Raw genomic sequence first — 14,684 nt, 5'->3', positions numbered from 1 at the left:
ATTTGTTTAAAGGTGCAAACAGTTTGATGCTTTTTTTAATTCTATATTTCTAATGTCTAATGACTAATTTCTACCGATCAGTTTGTCTTCATTTGTCTTTTTGTTTTTTTGTTCTTTTTTAGAAATAGAATCCTTTTTGCGTTATTGTGGAGGTGTGTGTGTCTCCAGAGTACTGAATGCCCCAGAGAAACAATTCAAGACTTTGCATGGAGCAGAGCGGCGAGCAGGGTTAACCCATTGACTGTAAAAAATACTGGACTTCTTGAGCGATGAAGCCCCCCATTGGAAATGCATTACCTCCACTCCTCGTAAAAGTAGGCCACCGCTTTCACGTCACTTCCTGAAATATTGCAAACGTCTTCAACCCATTTTCAGCGATTGGTCTGAGTCTCTGTCAGTCATAGCTGAGTCATGAATCTATAGGAAGTACTGTCGCCAATCTGGAGTGAGCTTATTGTGAGTCTCCGCCTCTTTCCATGCCTCTACCACAAACCACCAAAAAAAGATGGGAATGAATCAATCAGAGTAGATTAAGCCAGGACTTTTACTTTCTCTTATTTCCTCTTTTTCTGAAAAACCCAAAGCAGCAGACTCTGACACTATAACAGAACCAGAAACAGCTGTGGAGAGGCCCAGTCGGTGACAATCAAACCTCTGACTGTTTCAGTGATGGACGGGACAGATTTAAAAGGCCTTTTCAGATGCATCCATGAGCCTGATGCTAGCATCGAAGCTGGAAGTGCTGGGAGCGTCTCGTTATCCAGACTCCCTCGCCGTCAGACTGATGCCGGCCACGACTCTCCGTCAGCCTTCAGACGTGGTCACAAAGCACCAGAAGGAGCATCCACATTCCACAAATCCCTGAGCTGACCCCCCATCGCTGGAGCATCTGCTGTTTTCTGCTTTGGCCCCAGACCTGATCATCTGAGTCGGAGACAAAAATAGTTCCACTGTGAATGTCAGATTACGTCAGCGGCTGCTGACTTCTGAAGGAAGACAGGGAGGGAGGTTCCTCTCAAGTCTAATGATCAGCTCACATTCGGGGGGGGGGGGGTGTTTGTCATTTAGTGATCTTACACATCTTTGGTTTCTTTTCTATCCCTCAAACATTTAAGAAATGTTACCTGACTAAACTCTTAGACTTTATTGGAAACTTATATTTAGAGGTTTTCCATGTTCAAGTTAAAACTGTCCTCTGACTGACCACGCCCCCTCAGCTTCCTATTGGCACACCTAATTCAGGTGATTAGCAGCAGGTGGGGCAGAGACATCTGAAAATCCAGCAGGAGACCAGTCCTTCTCCAGGACTGCAGTTTGACACCTCCACCTTAAACTAATCTGTGAAATCTGTCACATGCTCACAGAACAAGAGTTGACGTCATTTTAAAAAGTATTTGATCATTTCTAGTTTTCTTACCATCTTCTTCTTCCATGAACTTCCTCTTCCAGACACATGCGTCAAATATACCTAAGTGTCTATAAGTACACCAAAAGATGTGGCATTCCTCCAAAACAAATCTCCTGCAGATGTTCAAACGTTCATGTTTATCTTCTGAAGAGGACAGAGGGATGTTCTGATAGATTTTATGCATCAGTGAGTCTCCTGACTGTCGTCTCACCAGGTAAATGTTCGTTTTTAGCCTCATTGGCTCTCATGCTACATTCCCACCTGACATGTGACGTTCAAGAACCCAAGACGCTGGTTCTTGAAAGAGCAATTAGCTCTTCGGTGTTCACACTGGACAAGCAGGGAAGGGCTTCTTCCTCTTCTTGTTTTTCTTCTTCTAGGCTTTATCTCTGTTCCAATTCGTGAAAGGCTTCTAAAGAAACCAATTCTGTTGTAGCAGAATATGTCCAACACAAGAGGCCTTCAACTCTAAACTATTTGCTCCGTTCCTGGATAGAACAAGTAATCCCTGAAGCTCCAGTCTTTACATTCTTTTCACAAACATCCTGTAACTCTTCAACCGTTTATGGAGTTAACGTGATGTCAGTGGATCATGAAGAGGGGAAAAGCAGCCTTGGACTGATGTCCAACATTTTAGTGCTGATGCAATCAGCAAATTCTGTCACGGAGAAAAGTGGGTTTGCATCATTATGCAACACTTTATGTTAGTTAAAAAGAAAAGGTCGCTTTTCTCTGCGTCAGATTCAACCGATTCACGTTGATTGCGTAAACAGTGAAGGATTTATAATATGTTGAAGAGCGTGTGTGATTGAGGTATCACCAGAAACAGCTCCGGTGTTAAAGGGTTAAGAAATATGTAAATAAAAAAACCACTGGAAAATGAATTTGTGTTTAAGATAAGCTGCCAGATGTTCAATTAAAGACATATTTAGCCCTGAATGAGAAAAAAAAAACAATAATTCGTGTTACTTTTTTTAAATTTAGTGGTAAATATTTTTTCAAGTTGAAAATCTGTCTCTGCAATTTCTTTCTCCTATGCGGTGGATTATCAAAACACTCCACACATCTGCTCCTGGTTCAGCCCTTCTGTCAAATTGAAGAACCCTTTGTGGTCCACAAGTGGAAAGGTTTGTCCATTAAAAAGGATTAATCGACCAGAATTAACCCGTTAATATTCATTAATGCAAATTAACTGCACCTCAAGGAGCAGTGTTTTTGTTCAAAAGCTGCACAAATTTACCTAGAAAAACATTGTGATTTGTAGTGATTAATCACAACACAAAACGTGATTAATCAGATTTCTTTTTTAATAGTTTGACAGTCTTAATTAAAATTAAATATTGCAAATGTACAGTTTTGTTTGTGGTTTTACATTGTGATTATTGGCAGACAATTAGTGGTCAGCAAAAACTGTAACAATAAAATCGCAATTAACTTTTTCCCAGGTTTGCGATTAATTAGTTCATTTTTTTTAATCGAATCCTGGCTCAACTTTTTTATCCATAACTTAATTATCATGCAAACTATTATTTTGGAGTTGCCATTATTCTTTTTTGACAATTAATGTCACTGTTTTAAACAATTTATATATATATATATATATATATATATCAATTCAATGTAAATCGTTTTGCATAAAAATGGACTTTATCCCAAAAACTGTGCCATACATGCGGCGCTGCTGCTTTCCGAGCGTCTGTGAACGCCTCACGGTCCTGCTGTCTCTTTAACCCTTCCGCTCTCCTTAGTTTGTTTACATTAAAAGTGGGGTCATCTGTACCCCCCAAGACAGTGCGCTGAACTTTTTTTTATCTTTGATTTTTGAGTTTCACTAATGTCCATCACAGACATAAAATCCTGTCCACCTTTGTCATGGAAGAAATCACATATCAATATGTGGTTGGAGTCAACTGGACCCCAAAGAGAGCGGAAGGGTTAAAGAAAGTTCTGGCCTCACAAAGAAGTCTGCAAACATCATGGACCTGCGGGAGCTGGCTGCGGGTGCGCTGGCCCAGAACAGGAGAGCGGCTCTGCTGCTCGGAACCGGAGCCGCGCTCCTGGGTCTCGTGCTCGTGTACAAACACACGCGGAAGATGGACAAAAGCGTGCGCGTGGGCGTAGTGTCGCAGATCTTCATCCACCCCCTGAAGTCCGGCAGAGCGCGGCCTGTGGCGCTCGCGGAGTGTCAGAAAATGTGCATGAAAAGCGGCGAGATGTTGGATCGGTGAGTTTTGCGCACTAATGCGCGTGGAGACCATAGACTGTATATACAGTCTATGGTGGAGACGCATTCAGGAAGCAGAACCTGCGTCTGACAAATGGAAACACTCACTGTGACAGTGACCTGACCTGCGCTTCATAAAACACTTAAAAACTATCAAGGAGTGAAAATATTTATTAATTGCACCAATTTTGTTGATTTTTCCACAAACAATAATAATTAACAGACAAATAAAACACAAAAGCAACAATTCTGGATCAATAAATGATGAAACATTTATCACTCTAATAAAAGTGCACTATAAACTATACATTTAGTGAAAACGTTCTAGTCAGATGAGTAAAAATACTTTTAAAGTTTTATTTTCATTAATAAAAAAAATATAAATCTAAATCAAATCAGTATTTGGTAGTAGGCCTATCGCTCTGCCTTCAAAAGCATTAGTTCTTCTGGGTCAAAGTTCTGCAACCTTCGACTACTACAGATCCATTCCTTTATCTCTAACTACAACCCAGAAGGAACCACAAAGTCTTATTTCAACATGTAGAAAAACAAAACAGGGATTTGCATTAATGTTATTGTAAGAATGATAAATAATGTTTGCATTTTTTTTATAAATAAAACATAAACATCAAGAAAAAATAGCATTTCCTTTTAAAATAAAAGCCACCCTGGATCTTCTCAGTGCAGCAAATGTAGTAATAGGTAGTGTTTAATGATTAAAATAAACTATACTCAGTATATTTTACTGTTGTTGGTGCATCTGAATCAAAAATTTGTAAATCTAAGAAACTAAAATTTAATCACAGTTGATTAAGTGACCCCCACTGTATTTTTGGACCATCACTTAAACTCTATTTTTCATGAAAAGAAAACTATCCTAACAATGAATTCTGGTTGTGCTTACTGATCTCAAATTGATTTTCAGTGTAAATGATTCTTAAAATAAACCTTAAGCTGCATGACATGATGGATTGTTGGAAAATGATGGGTAGTGTAGTCAGGGAGCTTGTAAGATGACTTGTACTGGGCTGCTTCCTGTGAATTAATTGACTAAAGTTTGACTTATCTGATTGTTTTACTGTATACTGGTGTCTGAAAAATACATTACTTAAAAAAAATAAAATAAAATAACTTTTCTTCAACCAGAGAGCCACAAATTGAGGAAAAAAGCCACAAGTGGCTCCAGATCCTCAGTGGCCGACTCTCCTCTCTGCTGGTAGTTTGTTCCAAACATCTCAGAGAAATAATTTTCTGCTGATGTGTCTCTTCTTGTAATCTGAGATACTCCTGATGATATTTGATGGAGGCCATGCCAACTCTTCCTGTATTTTTTTCTTCTTTTCATTGATGATAGTTCTTTATGGCATTGGCTTCTGCTTGACTTCATGATGTTGATGATCATCAGAACCTGTTTGGCATCACTGGTTTATTGAACATCTAACCATAATCCTACAAAATCACCAAAGTGTGCCCAAAAAAACTAATGCTTCTTTGAAGGCAAAAGAAAGAAACACAAAATATTGATTTAGTTTTCTTTTGTTTGTTCACGTTTATTTTGTTAACTGACTAAAACTATATGCATATACTGTTTTTAAACTCTTTGTTCAGTTGTGTTTTTCCCTCCTGCCTAAAACTTTTGTTTTCAGCACTATGATATAATTTGAATAATAAAAAATAAATACAATAAATAGACTATAGTAGAAAGTGCTTTTTTTCTTTTCTTTTTTACAGCATGAGTTGTGAAGTCTTTGCTCTCTGTAGGGGTTGGAAAATGAAAACATTAGTGTGTTATGTGTTTCAACACTTGGTAAGTTATTGTGAATGAGTTGGATGAAGTTTGATTGTGGGACTCTGCTGATTATTTCTAGTGAATTGTTGTTCACTAGAAAAACAGTGAACTCCGCCCACTGACTGTTTTGTTTCTCTTAATGTGTCCTATCATCCTGTGTGTTTTTAAATGAATGAATGAATTCTGTTCATTCATATTGCTCCTCATAATCTGGTTTGCCTAATGGTCAAAAAAACAGTACGTGGATGTCTTTTTACCTATTAACTGTATAAGAGAACTGGACTGAGTGAGTGTGATGTCATCTATAGAAAATGCCCTACTTCTGGTTTCAATCAAATGAAGTCAAGTCAGTGTTATATGGACGCCGCCATGTTTGAACCAGAAAGCGGTGTTTGGTCAAATAAGTCTATGTTTCTATGGCAACCGCTCTTACCAATCAGGAATGAGCTTGTTGGAAGTCCACACTCCCACCTCTTGAAAGTGTTCTACAAGAAATCTTTTAATTAAAGATTTCGATCATTCAATGTGAGACCACCTACTTTTATTGAAGCGTCTGATTGGTCACTTTATAACTTAAATAGCTTTCATTTTAGAAAATAATATAATTAAAAAAACGAGGATTATCAATAATATGTTACAAAAGGTATCAAAACAAGAATGTTTATTCTGACAAATAGACTGAGTAATAATTTTTTAAATCTCTATAGAAGTCTATGGGATTTTGGACTCTTGGAACCAGCAGGTACTTCCTGTTTGGAAGGCCAGAAGGGGAGGTGTCACTTTGTCCAGTTTTCCATATACAGTCAATGCTTTATTTGCTTGTTTTTGTTTTTTCTAGCACTTTTTGTTCCTTCTGGCTTGCCATACACAATTATTTTCTTTTTCATGCCTTTTCACTCTTTAACATTATCTGTTGGTTTATTGCAAAATACATCCATGGAGTTAAAAGGTCTGAATGGTTTAGAGAAATAAAAACAGTTTTTCCTTCTCTGCAGACACTGGATGGTTGTGACTGAGGACGGTCACATGGTCACGGGCCGGCAGGAGCCCCGTCTGGTTTTGGTGTCTTTGACCTGTGAAGGAGGTCAAGTCAGTCTGAACGGGCCGGACATGGAGGAGCTGAAGTTCCCCGTCCATCAGCTGGACAATCCTGTTATGGACTGCAGGTTCTCCTTTGTTTCATGCTGCTTCACAAATGCTTTATTTACATCTTCAACTCTATCCCCGTTTGATTCTAAAGTTTGATTTTTTTCAGCGCAGAGTCTGAGATTCAAAAATCCATTCAAAGCTCCATTTTTTTTTTTTTTTCCGAACTCAACATAAATAAGTGTGAAACCCAGAGCTTGAGTCAGCAGCTTTGCACCCATTAATTTAATTATTGACTTTGTATCTTTCGAAAGGAATTTGAACCCAGCTTTATTGTTCTGCTGGCTCATGCTGGCAGTGAAAAAACTCTGGACTTTAAACACGGGTCACTCTGATTCTTCTTTTTGTTGCGGTCTGACTGCTCTGCTTCGTGGAATTCAGCTCTGCACTTTTTTTGCTGCTGATTACCTGGATCAGGTGTGTTCAGTCAGTCAGAATGAGGAGACACCTGCATCTGTTGATCATCAGAAAGCAGTGCAGACTGGACTAGAAAACAGTTCTGGTGGCAGATTTGAAGGAGCGGGTTTGAGTGCTGACTTGACAGATGTGCAGAAATTTGTCCAAACCCTTTATGGGAAAGCAACAAATATCCTTGCTATTTAACTCTTTAATACCGCGGACACCTAAATAAGACACTCTTTGATATCCCGTAAATCTTTGTTTATGCGATAAACGTGACTCAGCTGATTCAGTGGTTTAAAGATGCTTTCCACCGAAGCAGAATCATTTTATTTACATTAATTGGGAAAGCACTTCACTATTGTAAAGGGTTGCATATTAAGCAGGTGTCCCCAAACCTTTTCTTGTGAGGGCCACATAACTGTTTTCTTCTCTGATTTGGGGCTGGGCTCGGTTTGTAGGCTAACAGAAAAAGTGTAACAATCACAGCCTAAACGTAAATATTTACAGTTTTTAAGAAAGCCACACATAGCCACATTTTAAATAATTCATTTCTGTTTTTCTCACAGAAAAAAAATAATACTAAAACATTTTAAAAACTAGATTTATTGCATCACCTGCGATAAATTAATAGCTGAAGGTGCTTCAATTGAAAGCTAAAAACACTGATAGCTGAAAAAACTGAAGCAGTTTGGGACAGGAAGTCTTTTATTTTGAAAGAAAGGCGTACCTGTTTCTGTCAAAAGTAAAAAATTTCTTTACACTTTGAGAAAATTCTAGTTTATCTTAATATTTATGTATTTATTTGCTCCCACAAATGAATATAATTAATATTTATTATGAAAAACAACAATGTAATGATGCAAAATCATATCAAATTTTCCTAAAAAGGTTTGAAAAAGGGCTTTTGCAGCTCCTATTAGATTTGATCAGTACCAAACAGACCCAAATGGCTTTTTGTTTTATTTTATTTCATTTAGTAACAATACATATCATTGAAATAATATTAAATAAACATAAAACAGTTAATAAATGAAAAGGAGCAGAAAGAAGAAAACATATCATCTCCCCCTATTGCTAAATCAACAAAATAAATCAAATATATCAAGCAAGAAAAATGATCCTTTACATAAATATTAAGGACATATAAACAAAAATACATAAATGTTTACACAACCCTTATTTATTGGCAAAGGTGTCAGACTCTTGCTGTAGGGTAAGAGTTAAGTGATTAGGGTGTGCTCCATTCGTGCAACCTGCTGTAAGGAATAATGAAATTAGCCAATCAGAATGTAGTTTGTCTAAACGTCATATAGCACTGATGTATCACCTGCTCTCTTTGTGTGTGCATTGCGAGGGGTCGGTAAGGAGCCAGGACCATACTAGAGCAGGGGGGAATCCAGACCTCGAGGGCCGGCTGGTGTCCCGCTAGTTTTCCAACCAACCTGCATTGAGGCTCCTCAGTCATTCAATCCAGCAAATCAGTAATTACCGAGGCAGGGATTGCTGCCAAACAAGTAGGACGGTAGACCTCGAGGAACAGAGTGGAGACCCCTGGCCTAGAGTGTGACATGAGGGCACCGTAGAACAGCTGTATAAGTGTGTATAACTTACTACATGCACGACAATGGTACGTTCCATTTTCATGACGTCCCTTAAGGTGACCGTACGAGCCTCTAAGGAACTGAGGGACACGCCTGCCTTCCCCTTAAGATGCAGCTGCTCTTCTCTACAGGCCCAGACAACCCAAAAGCCTGGAGGAGCTAAACAATCAGCCCCCATGCAGTGCTTGAGACAAAGAAAACTTCTAGATGAATGGTCAATGGTCTAAAAGCAAATTTTGCCTGGAAATCCAAGTCCCAGAGTTTGGAAGGCAACCGGAGATCCAGCGGATCCAAATTCCTTGAAATTCATCCAGTATGAAGTCAGGAACGTCATCTGCTGATGCTGGTCCACAATTTCCTCTCAAGTTACAAGTTACAAGGAAATTTCCTTTCTGCTGCCCTCTGCTGACCATCTATGTTTTTTAGCTATTGAAGGGTCCAAAATCAAGTTCAATGACCGTGCCGTTACTGTGATAGAAAAATCAATGGACTGTTGACAAAACGAAGATGAGAAACCAGACCAAACAATGCAAATGACCTGAAAACGGCTATCAGAGCAACCCAACATGAACCCCTTGAGCTTTAGCTCCAGTGTTTACATTCTTTCTTCTGACAGAACTCTTCACTTGTTGAGGCAATGAATGTAACTCCAGTGGATTCTGAAGAAAAGCGCCCTTCCGCTGATATGCAAAACAGTGGTGAAGGGCTTAAACGATCAATCGGTTGAATCTGTTGCAGTGACGAGCAACTTGTGTCCCCAACAGAATCAGCCGATTCACGTCGATCAGTTGAAGAGTTACAGGTGTTAAAGAGTTAATGCTGTGGCAGCTTCAGGCTGATCACCTTTATGCCACAAAGCGGTTAACTCCTGCTAATGGAGACCGAATCAAGTGTTGGGTGTACAGCAACATAAACAGTTTTCAGAAGCTTGACATGTGTGCTCAAAACGTCTTCTCTTGATTGGTCTGATGAGATATTTACATTTTCCGAAACACAACATTTTAGATTTCACTATCTAAAGACCCAAACCATCAAAAATGACAAGAACTAAAGCCTTGAAATGTTTTAATCTATATGTAAATGTTCAAAGATGACTCTCAGTTTTTTACTTTGAGATGAACCGGTTAATGTAAAATATTTTATAGATGTGATGAATTTTTCTTGAGCAATAAAGTTTCCATCTCTATATTGCGGTTCATCCTTCAGTCTCCCTTTTTCGCTGTTTTTTTTTTTAGTTCAATGTTTTGTGTCTTGATCAACTCTTGACCTCAATCAAGGTCAACAATCTTGATTTGCTGAACTCACAGAGTTTACCACATTTAGTTAATTTAGCTCATTTGCTTTCATTCTATAATCCTGGATTTAATATTCTACAAAATGTTTAACTTTGAGAGATTAAATGAGAGAAAAATGTGAAAATATTAATGTCTGTCTGAGAAAAGTCTAGAACTGGATTTTCCTTTTTTCCTGCTTGAACTTTTGAGGCTTTTTGCTGTTGCAGGTTGTTCGGCACCGACGTTCAGGGCCGGGACTGCGGCGACGCGGCGTCTGACTGGCTTGGGCGCTTTTTAAATGCAGAGAAACGCTTTCGCTTGGTCCATTTTGAGCCTCAGCTGAAGGCCAGGAGACCTGCAGACAGCGAGCCTCTCTTCCCTAAAGACGAGGTGCTGCTGAACCGTCTCCAGTGTCATTTCTGTGACGTGTGCAGACAGTCACACGCCTGTCGTGTTTGAAACCTTCATTCAGGTGGTGGCGTACCCGGATTACGGGCCTGTGATGCTGCTGTCTGAGGCCTCTATTCAGGATCTGAACAGCAGGGTGGGGAAGGAGTTGAAGCCAGAGCAATTCCGCCCAAACATCGTGATCAGCGGCTGCAAGGCCTTCGATGAGGTTTGTTGCCAACAGGAAGAGAATTTCTTCATTTCTTTAATGACCCGTGATAGATATAGACGTTTACTGTTAGTCAAGCTTCAAGACTTTTAAGATCCACTCTGACAAAATTTGGCTTTTGGTGTATTTAACATCTTCTTGTGGCATTTTTCCGAAGATGGAAGTCATATATGATCAGGAACAGACAAATTATGCTGTTTGAAAAAAATTTGTAGGTGTGACATAAAAGTTACTATGGCAAGCCACCACCTCCCTGCACCTCTCTATGCCGATCATCCATTTGCAGACAAATAGATCCATGAACGTCTTTGTTTTCTTGGTCTGAGCTGGAATCTGAATCAGAACTGTACGGCTGGACAGCTACAATATTATTCACCATTTTTATTGCACTGCTGAAGTTAGCTTGGGGGAGTGAGGGGATGTAAGCTAGCAGGAGAACATGTTAATCAGAGGTGTCAAACTTAATCTCACAAGGGGCCAAAATCAAAAACACACCTTAATTCGCAGGCCGAACAGGATAAACATTTATTAAACACTCTAAAACTACATTTTTGAAACTTTTAAACTGTAACTCTTTAACATAATTATGAATTAAATATATAGCATTACCTGCAATAATGCTAGTGTGAATGCTGTAAACTGAATTTGGCTGCTGAAGATGCTAAAATTAATAGCTAAAAAGGCTAAAGCTGATGGCTGAAAACACTGAATCTAATAGCCAGCTAAAATATCAGCTAAATACCAAATTAGCCTAAAGAATGGAAAAATAAAAAATAAAAACTTAGGTTAGCCAAAACCGCTAACATGTAGCTGCAAAATTAGCTAAACTTCAAAATAACCTTAAAAACAAACAAAAAAAGCCTAAATTAGCAAAAAATAGCTAGCATGTAGTTGAAATATTAGCTTAACTCTAAAACAGCCTAAAGAACTGAAAATAGCCTAAATTAGCCAAAACAGCTAGCATGTGGCTTAAATATTAGCTAAACTTCAAAATAGCCTAAAAAATCTTAATAATGCAAAATAATCCAAAAATCTAGCAGAATGCCAATTTTTAAAAGTTTAGAACCATAACTTTTTAACATAATTATGAATACTAAGCATGCAGGAATATTATTCCAGAATAAATCAACTTAAACCTTAAAGAACTTTCGATAATTTACTGTCAATAAAATATATACTTTGTCAAAATTCTACAAGTTAGAAATAAGTGCAAGAAAATATCAAGCCATTAATAACAATAAAATAAAATGATCTGGAGGGCTGGGTTGAATTACCCGGAGGGCCGGATCCGGCCCCCGAGCCTTGAATTTGACACATGTGGTGTAAACAGACAGATGACGGGAAGTGGGGCAGGTTTACGGCACGCCAAAGGTCCCGCCCACATCTCATAGGTGAAATTGTAATAAAGTCCTGTTATTCTGCTGAAACTATGTCTTAGAAAGAGACACAGGTTTTTTAATTTATTTCTTTTTAATGATTATAATCAAGAGATCACTGAGAACACTTATCCTAGAATAGAAGATTATTGGAGAAGGACTTTAAATCACTTTTGATCCTGGCTTAAATCCACAATGTAAAACTGAGACCAGAGCCGGGTCGCCTCTGAACAACAAAGGTTGTTATCTTCTCTTTATGCTACTTTCACGTAATCCCCAATCTTTTCTGCCTCTGAACGCGTATTCCTTCAGGACTCGTGGGAGGAGATCCAGGTGGGTGGTGTGAGGCTGCAGCGGGTGATGTCATGTGGAAGGTGAGCAGAATCCCCCAGTCTGAACATAAAAAGTGATATTCTGAAATGTTTGAAAATGTGAGCAGATGACTGTTTTATGGCTGCTAGGTGCCTCTTCACCACAGTTGATCCAGAAACAGGTGTGATCAACAGGAAGGAGCCTCTGGAAACGCTGAAGAGGTAATTTTTGACCCCAGAGAAATGCCATGCTGACCCCAGCAGGCTGATCCCACGCCAGGGTTTTTTTTTTTTTTTTTTACAATAGTTCATTTTTGGGTCTTTAAATCACACACAATGATTGTACATGAGAACTGGACTAAGTGACACCCCTCCCCTACTAGCGTTCCAAACAGCAAGTACACGCTGGTTTCAAGAAAAACATCGGCAACTGAATTTACTTAAATTGGTTAGAGCCCGAAGTAAATCGTTATCACTCAGTCCTGTTCTCTTTTACAGTCAGTTGCCGTATGTTCATATCAGCCATAGTTGCATGGTATACCTCCATTACACCATAAGTTTGGTAAATAAATAAAAGTATTTTTTGTTTAGGAAGCTTCACCAAATTATCTCATTGATCTTCTGATAATTACAGTTTTAAACCCAATCCAAACTCTTCCCTTCTCTCTTTCGCTACATGTAGCCCTCTAAACGGAGAGTTATGGAAAAATAATGTCCCAAATTTTGGACGTCACTTTCACTCGATGACGTCATCAATAGTCACCAGTCAGCTTGCTTAGCATGGAGCTTCCAGCGCTCGAATATACATAACAACAGTGGTTTTATAACTTTGAAAAGGTAATTTTACAACAAAAAGTCATTACGTAAATTTAAATTTAAACCTCTGTGCTTCAGAGCACACCCACGGGAAGAAATTCACTGTCAGAAGGAGTGGTCTGCATCCCTCTGCTTTGAGGGTGGAATATTCAAAAATATATTTCCGCCACCACTCGTATTTCACAAGCCCCTTCAAATGGAGGGTTAGGGAGACGGCAAGAAATAAGATAGGGCCATAGTTTTAAGAAACCTGCTCATGTCTGGTTTATAAAGTTTTTTTGTGTGGAGAGGATGTCAGAGATGTTCTCTCAACTCTCCTCGGTCGCCTGACGTCTCCTGTGAAACTCTTCCTCAGCTATCGCCTGTGCCAGCCGGAGGAGCAGCACATCTACAAGAAGTCTCCTCTGTTTGGCCAGCTGCACACCGTGAAGAGAGCCGGGGTGCTTCAGGTCGGCGACGTCGTTTATAAAATCGTCCGCTGACCGTGTGAGGAGGAAGACCTGATCGGAGCGCAAGAGGAGGCGATCTGCTCCAGCATGAGAAGTAAACGTGATTCTTAAGGGCTAAGATGAACCGACCTTTGGAGAATTTCAAAATAAAACTTTGATCATTCCTACTTTTATGTCTTTAATGTCCAATCAAACATCTTCTGTCTGAATCACTGACTGTATATGAGAACTGGACTGAGTGAGTGACCGGGTGGGACGTCATCTATAGAAAATGGTTAACTTCCAGCTCCAACCACATGAAGTAAATTCAATCATTCACTGGCGCCATGTTGGAGACAGTAAGACTGATTGGTCCAAATTGGTCTGAGTCATTTGGCGTGTTTGAGATGAAACCGCGCCTCTCCTAGATCATCTGTGAGACCAGGTGGCTGCAGGTGGGGGCTGCTATTATAACACATACAGAAAATACTTTATTTTTTGGGCAAAATTTGTTTAAACGCGACACATTGTCATCTATATCCTCCAATCTAGTGAGCAACGATGCACATCGGTTTTACGCAAAGTCTTCTGGGAAATTTCTATGACACCCAATTTTGGAATTGTGAATTCAGACAGCACAACAAAAATGCACTATATAGTCTAGTGAGTAGTGAAGGAATTCAGACAGGCAATATTTCATTCGTTTCTTTTGTTTTTTCTGGTACTTTTTGTTCATTTTGGCTTGCCGTACTTAAATGATTTGTTATGTGAGGCTCGATTACATTATTGTCATTATAAATCTATGGAGTAAAAAATATCTGAATGTGTTATGTAAAAAAATGTTCTCCAAACAGCCTTAATAAACTTGATAAATGAAAATAATACTTGTTATTACATTGTATAATTTTAGGTTGTGGTGAAATAAAAACTAATGTGTTACCAGATTCGTTTTGGTGACAAACCTCCACTAGGGGGCACTATAACACCTCATAACCCAGTGAAGGAAATTAATAGAAACCAGCAGAGATTGAGTTTATTTATATGGAAAACAGTCTCTTACCTGGATCATCGTCATTTTGAATTATTAGGTTAGGACAAAACATTTTCTGTTAAGTTGTGGGATCTCAGTAAACCTAATGTGAAATGTTTTACGAACCAGATGAGAGCTTCAATGTGTGTCAAAAGAATATTCTATACATTTTCCTTTGGATCTTGGCATTTTTCCAAATTTTTCCCAACTTTTTTCAGTTAACAAGCAGTTTCAAAGACATTTCATAAAATGCAGTCATGTTC

The 14,684-nt window shown here is 38.9% G+C and overlaps 1 protein-coding gene across 1 annotated transcript; it reads left to right on the top strand.

The window, feature by feature from the left end:
* The first annotated feature begins 3,117 nt into the window (after nucleotides 1-3,117).
* marc1 (mitochondrial amidoxime reducing component 1) lies at nucleotides 3,118-14,273 on the top strand. The gene is made up of 8 exons (XM_024278092.2): nucleotides 3,118-3,134; nucleotides 3,344-3,632; nucleotides 6,417-6,587; nucleotides 10,072-10,234; nucleotides 10,317-10,460; nucleotides 12,149-12,210; nucleotides 12,298-12,369; nucleotides 13,319-14,273. Exons 2-8 carry the CDS (start codon nucleotides 3,385-3,387, stop codon nucleotides 13,443-13,445), a joined length of 987 nt encoding a protein of 328 aa, XP_024133860.1. The 5' UTR covers nucleotides 3,118-3,134; nucleotides 3,344-3,384; the 3' UTR covers nucleotides 13,446-14,273.
* Nucleotides 14,274-14,684: the final 411 nt, after the last annotated feature.

Source organism: Oryzias melastigma, linkage group LG22 (assembly GCF_002922805.2).
Source record: "Oryzias melastigma strain HK-1 linkage group LG22, ASM292280v2, whole genome shotgun sequence".
In the NCBI taxonomy this organism is placed as follows: domain Eukaryota; kingdom Metazoa; phylum Chordata; class Actinopteri; order Beloniformes; family Adrianichthyidae; genus Oryzias; species Oryzias melastigma.
Note: the sequence above shows the minus strand (reverse complement) of the source record. Positions and strands in the feature narration are given on the sequence as shown.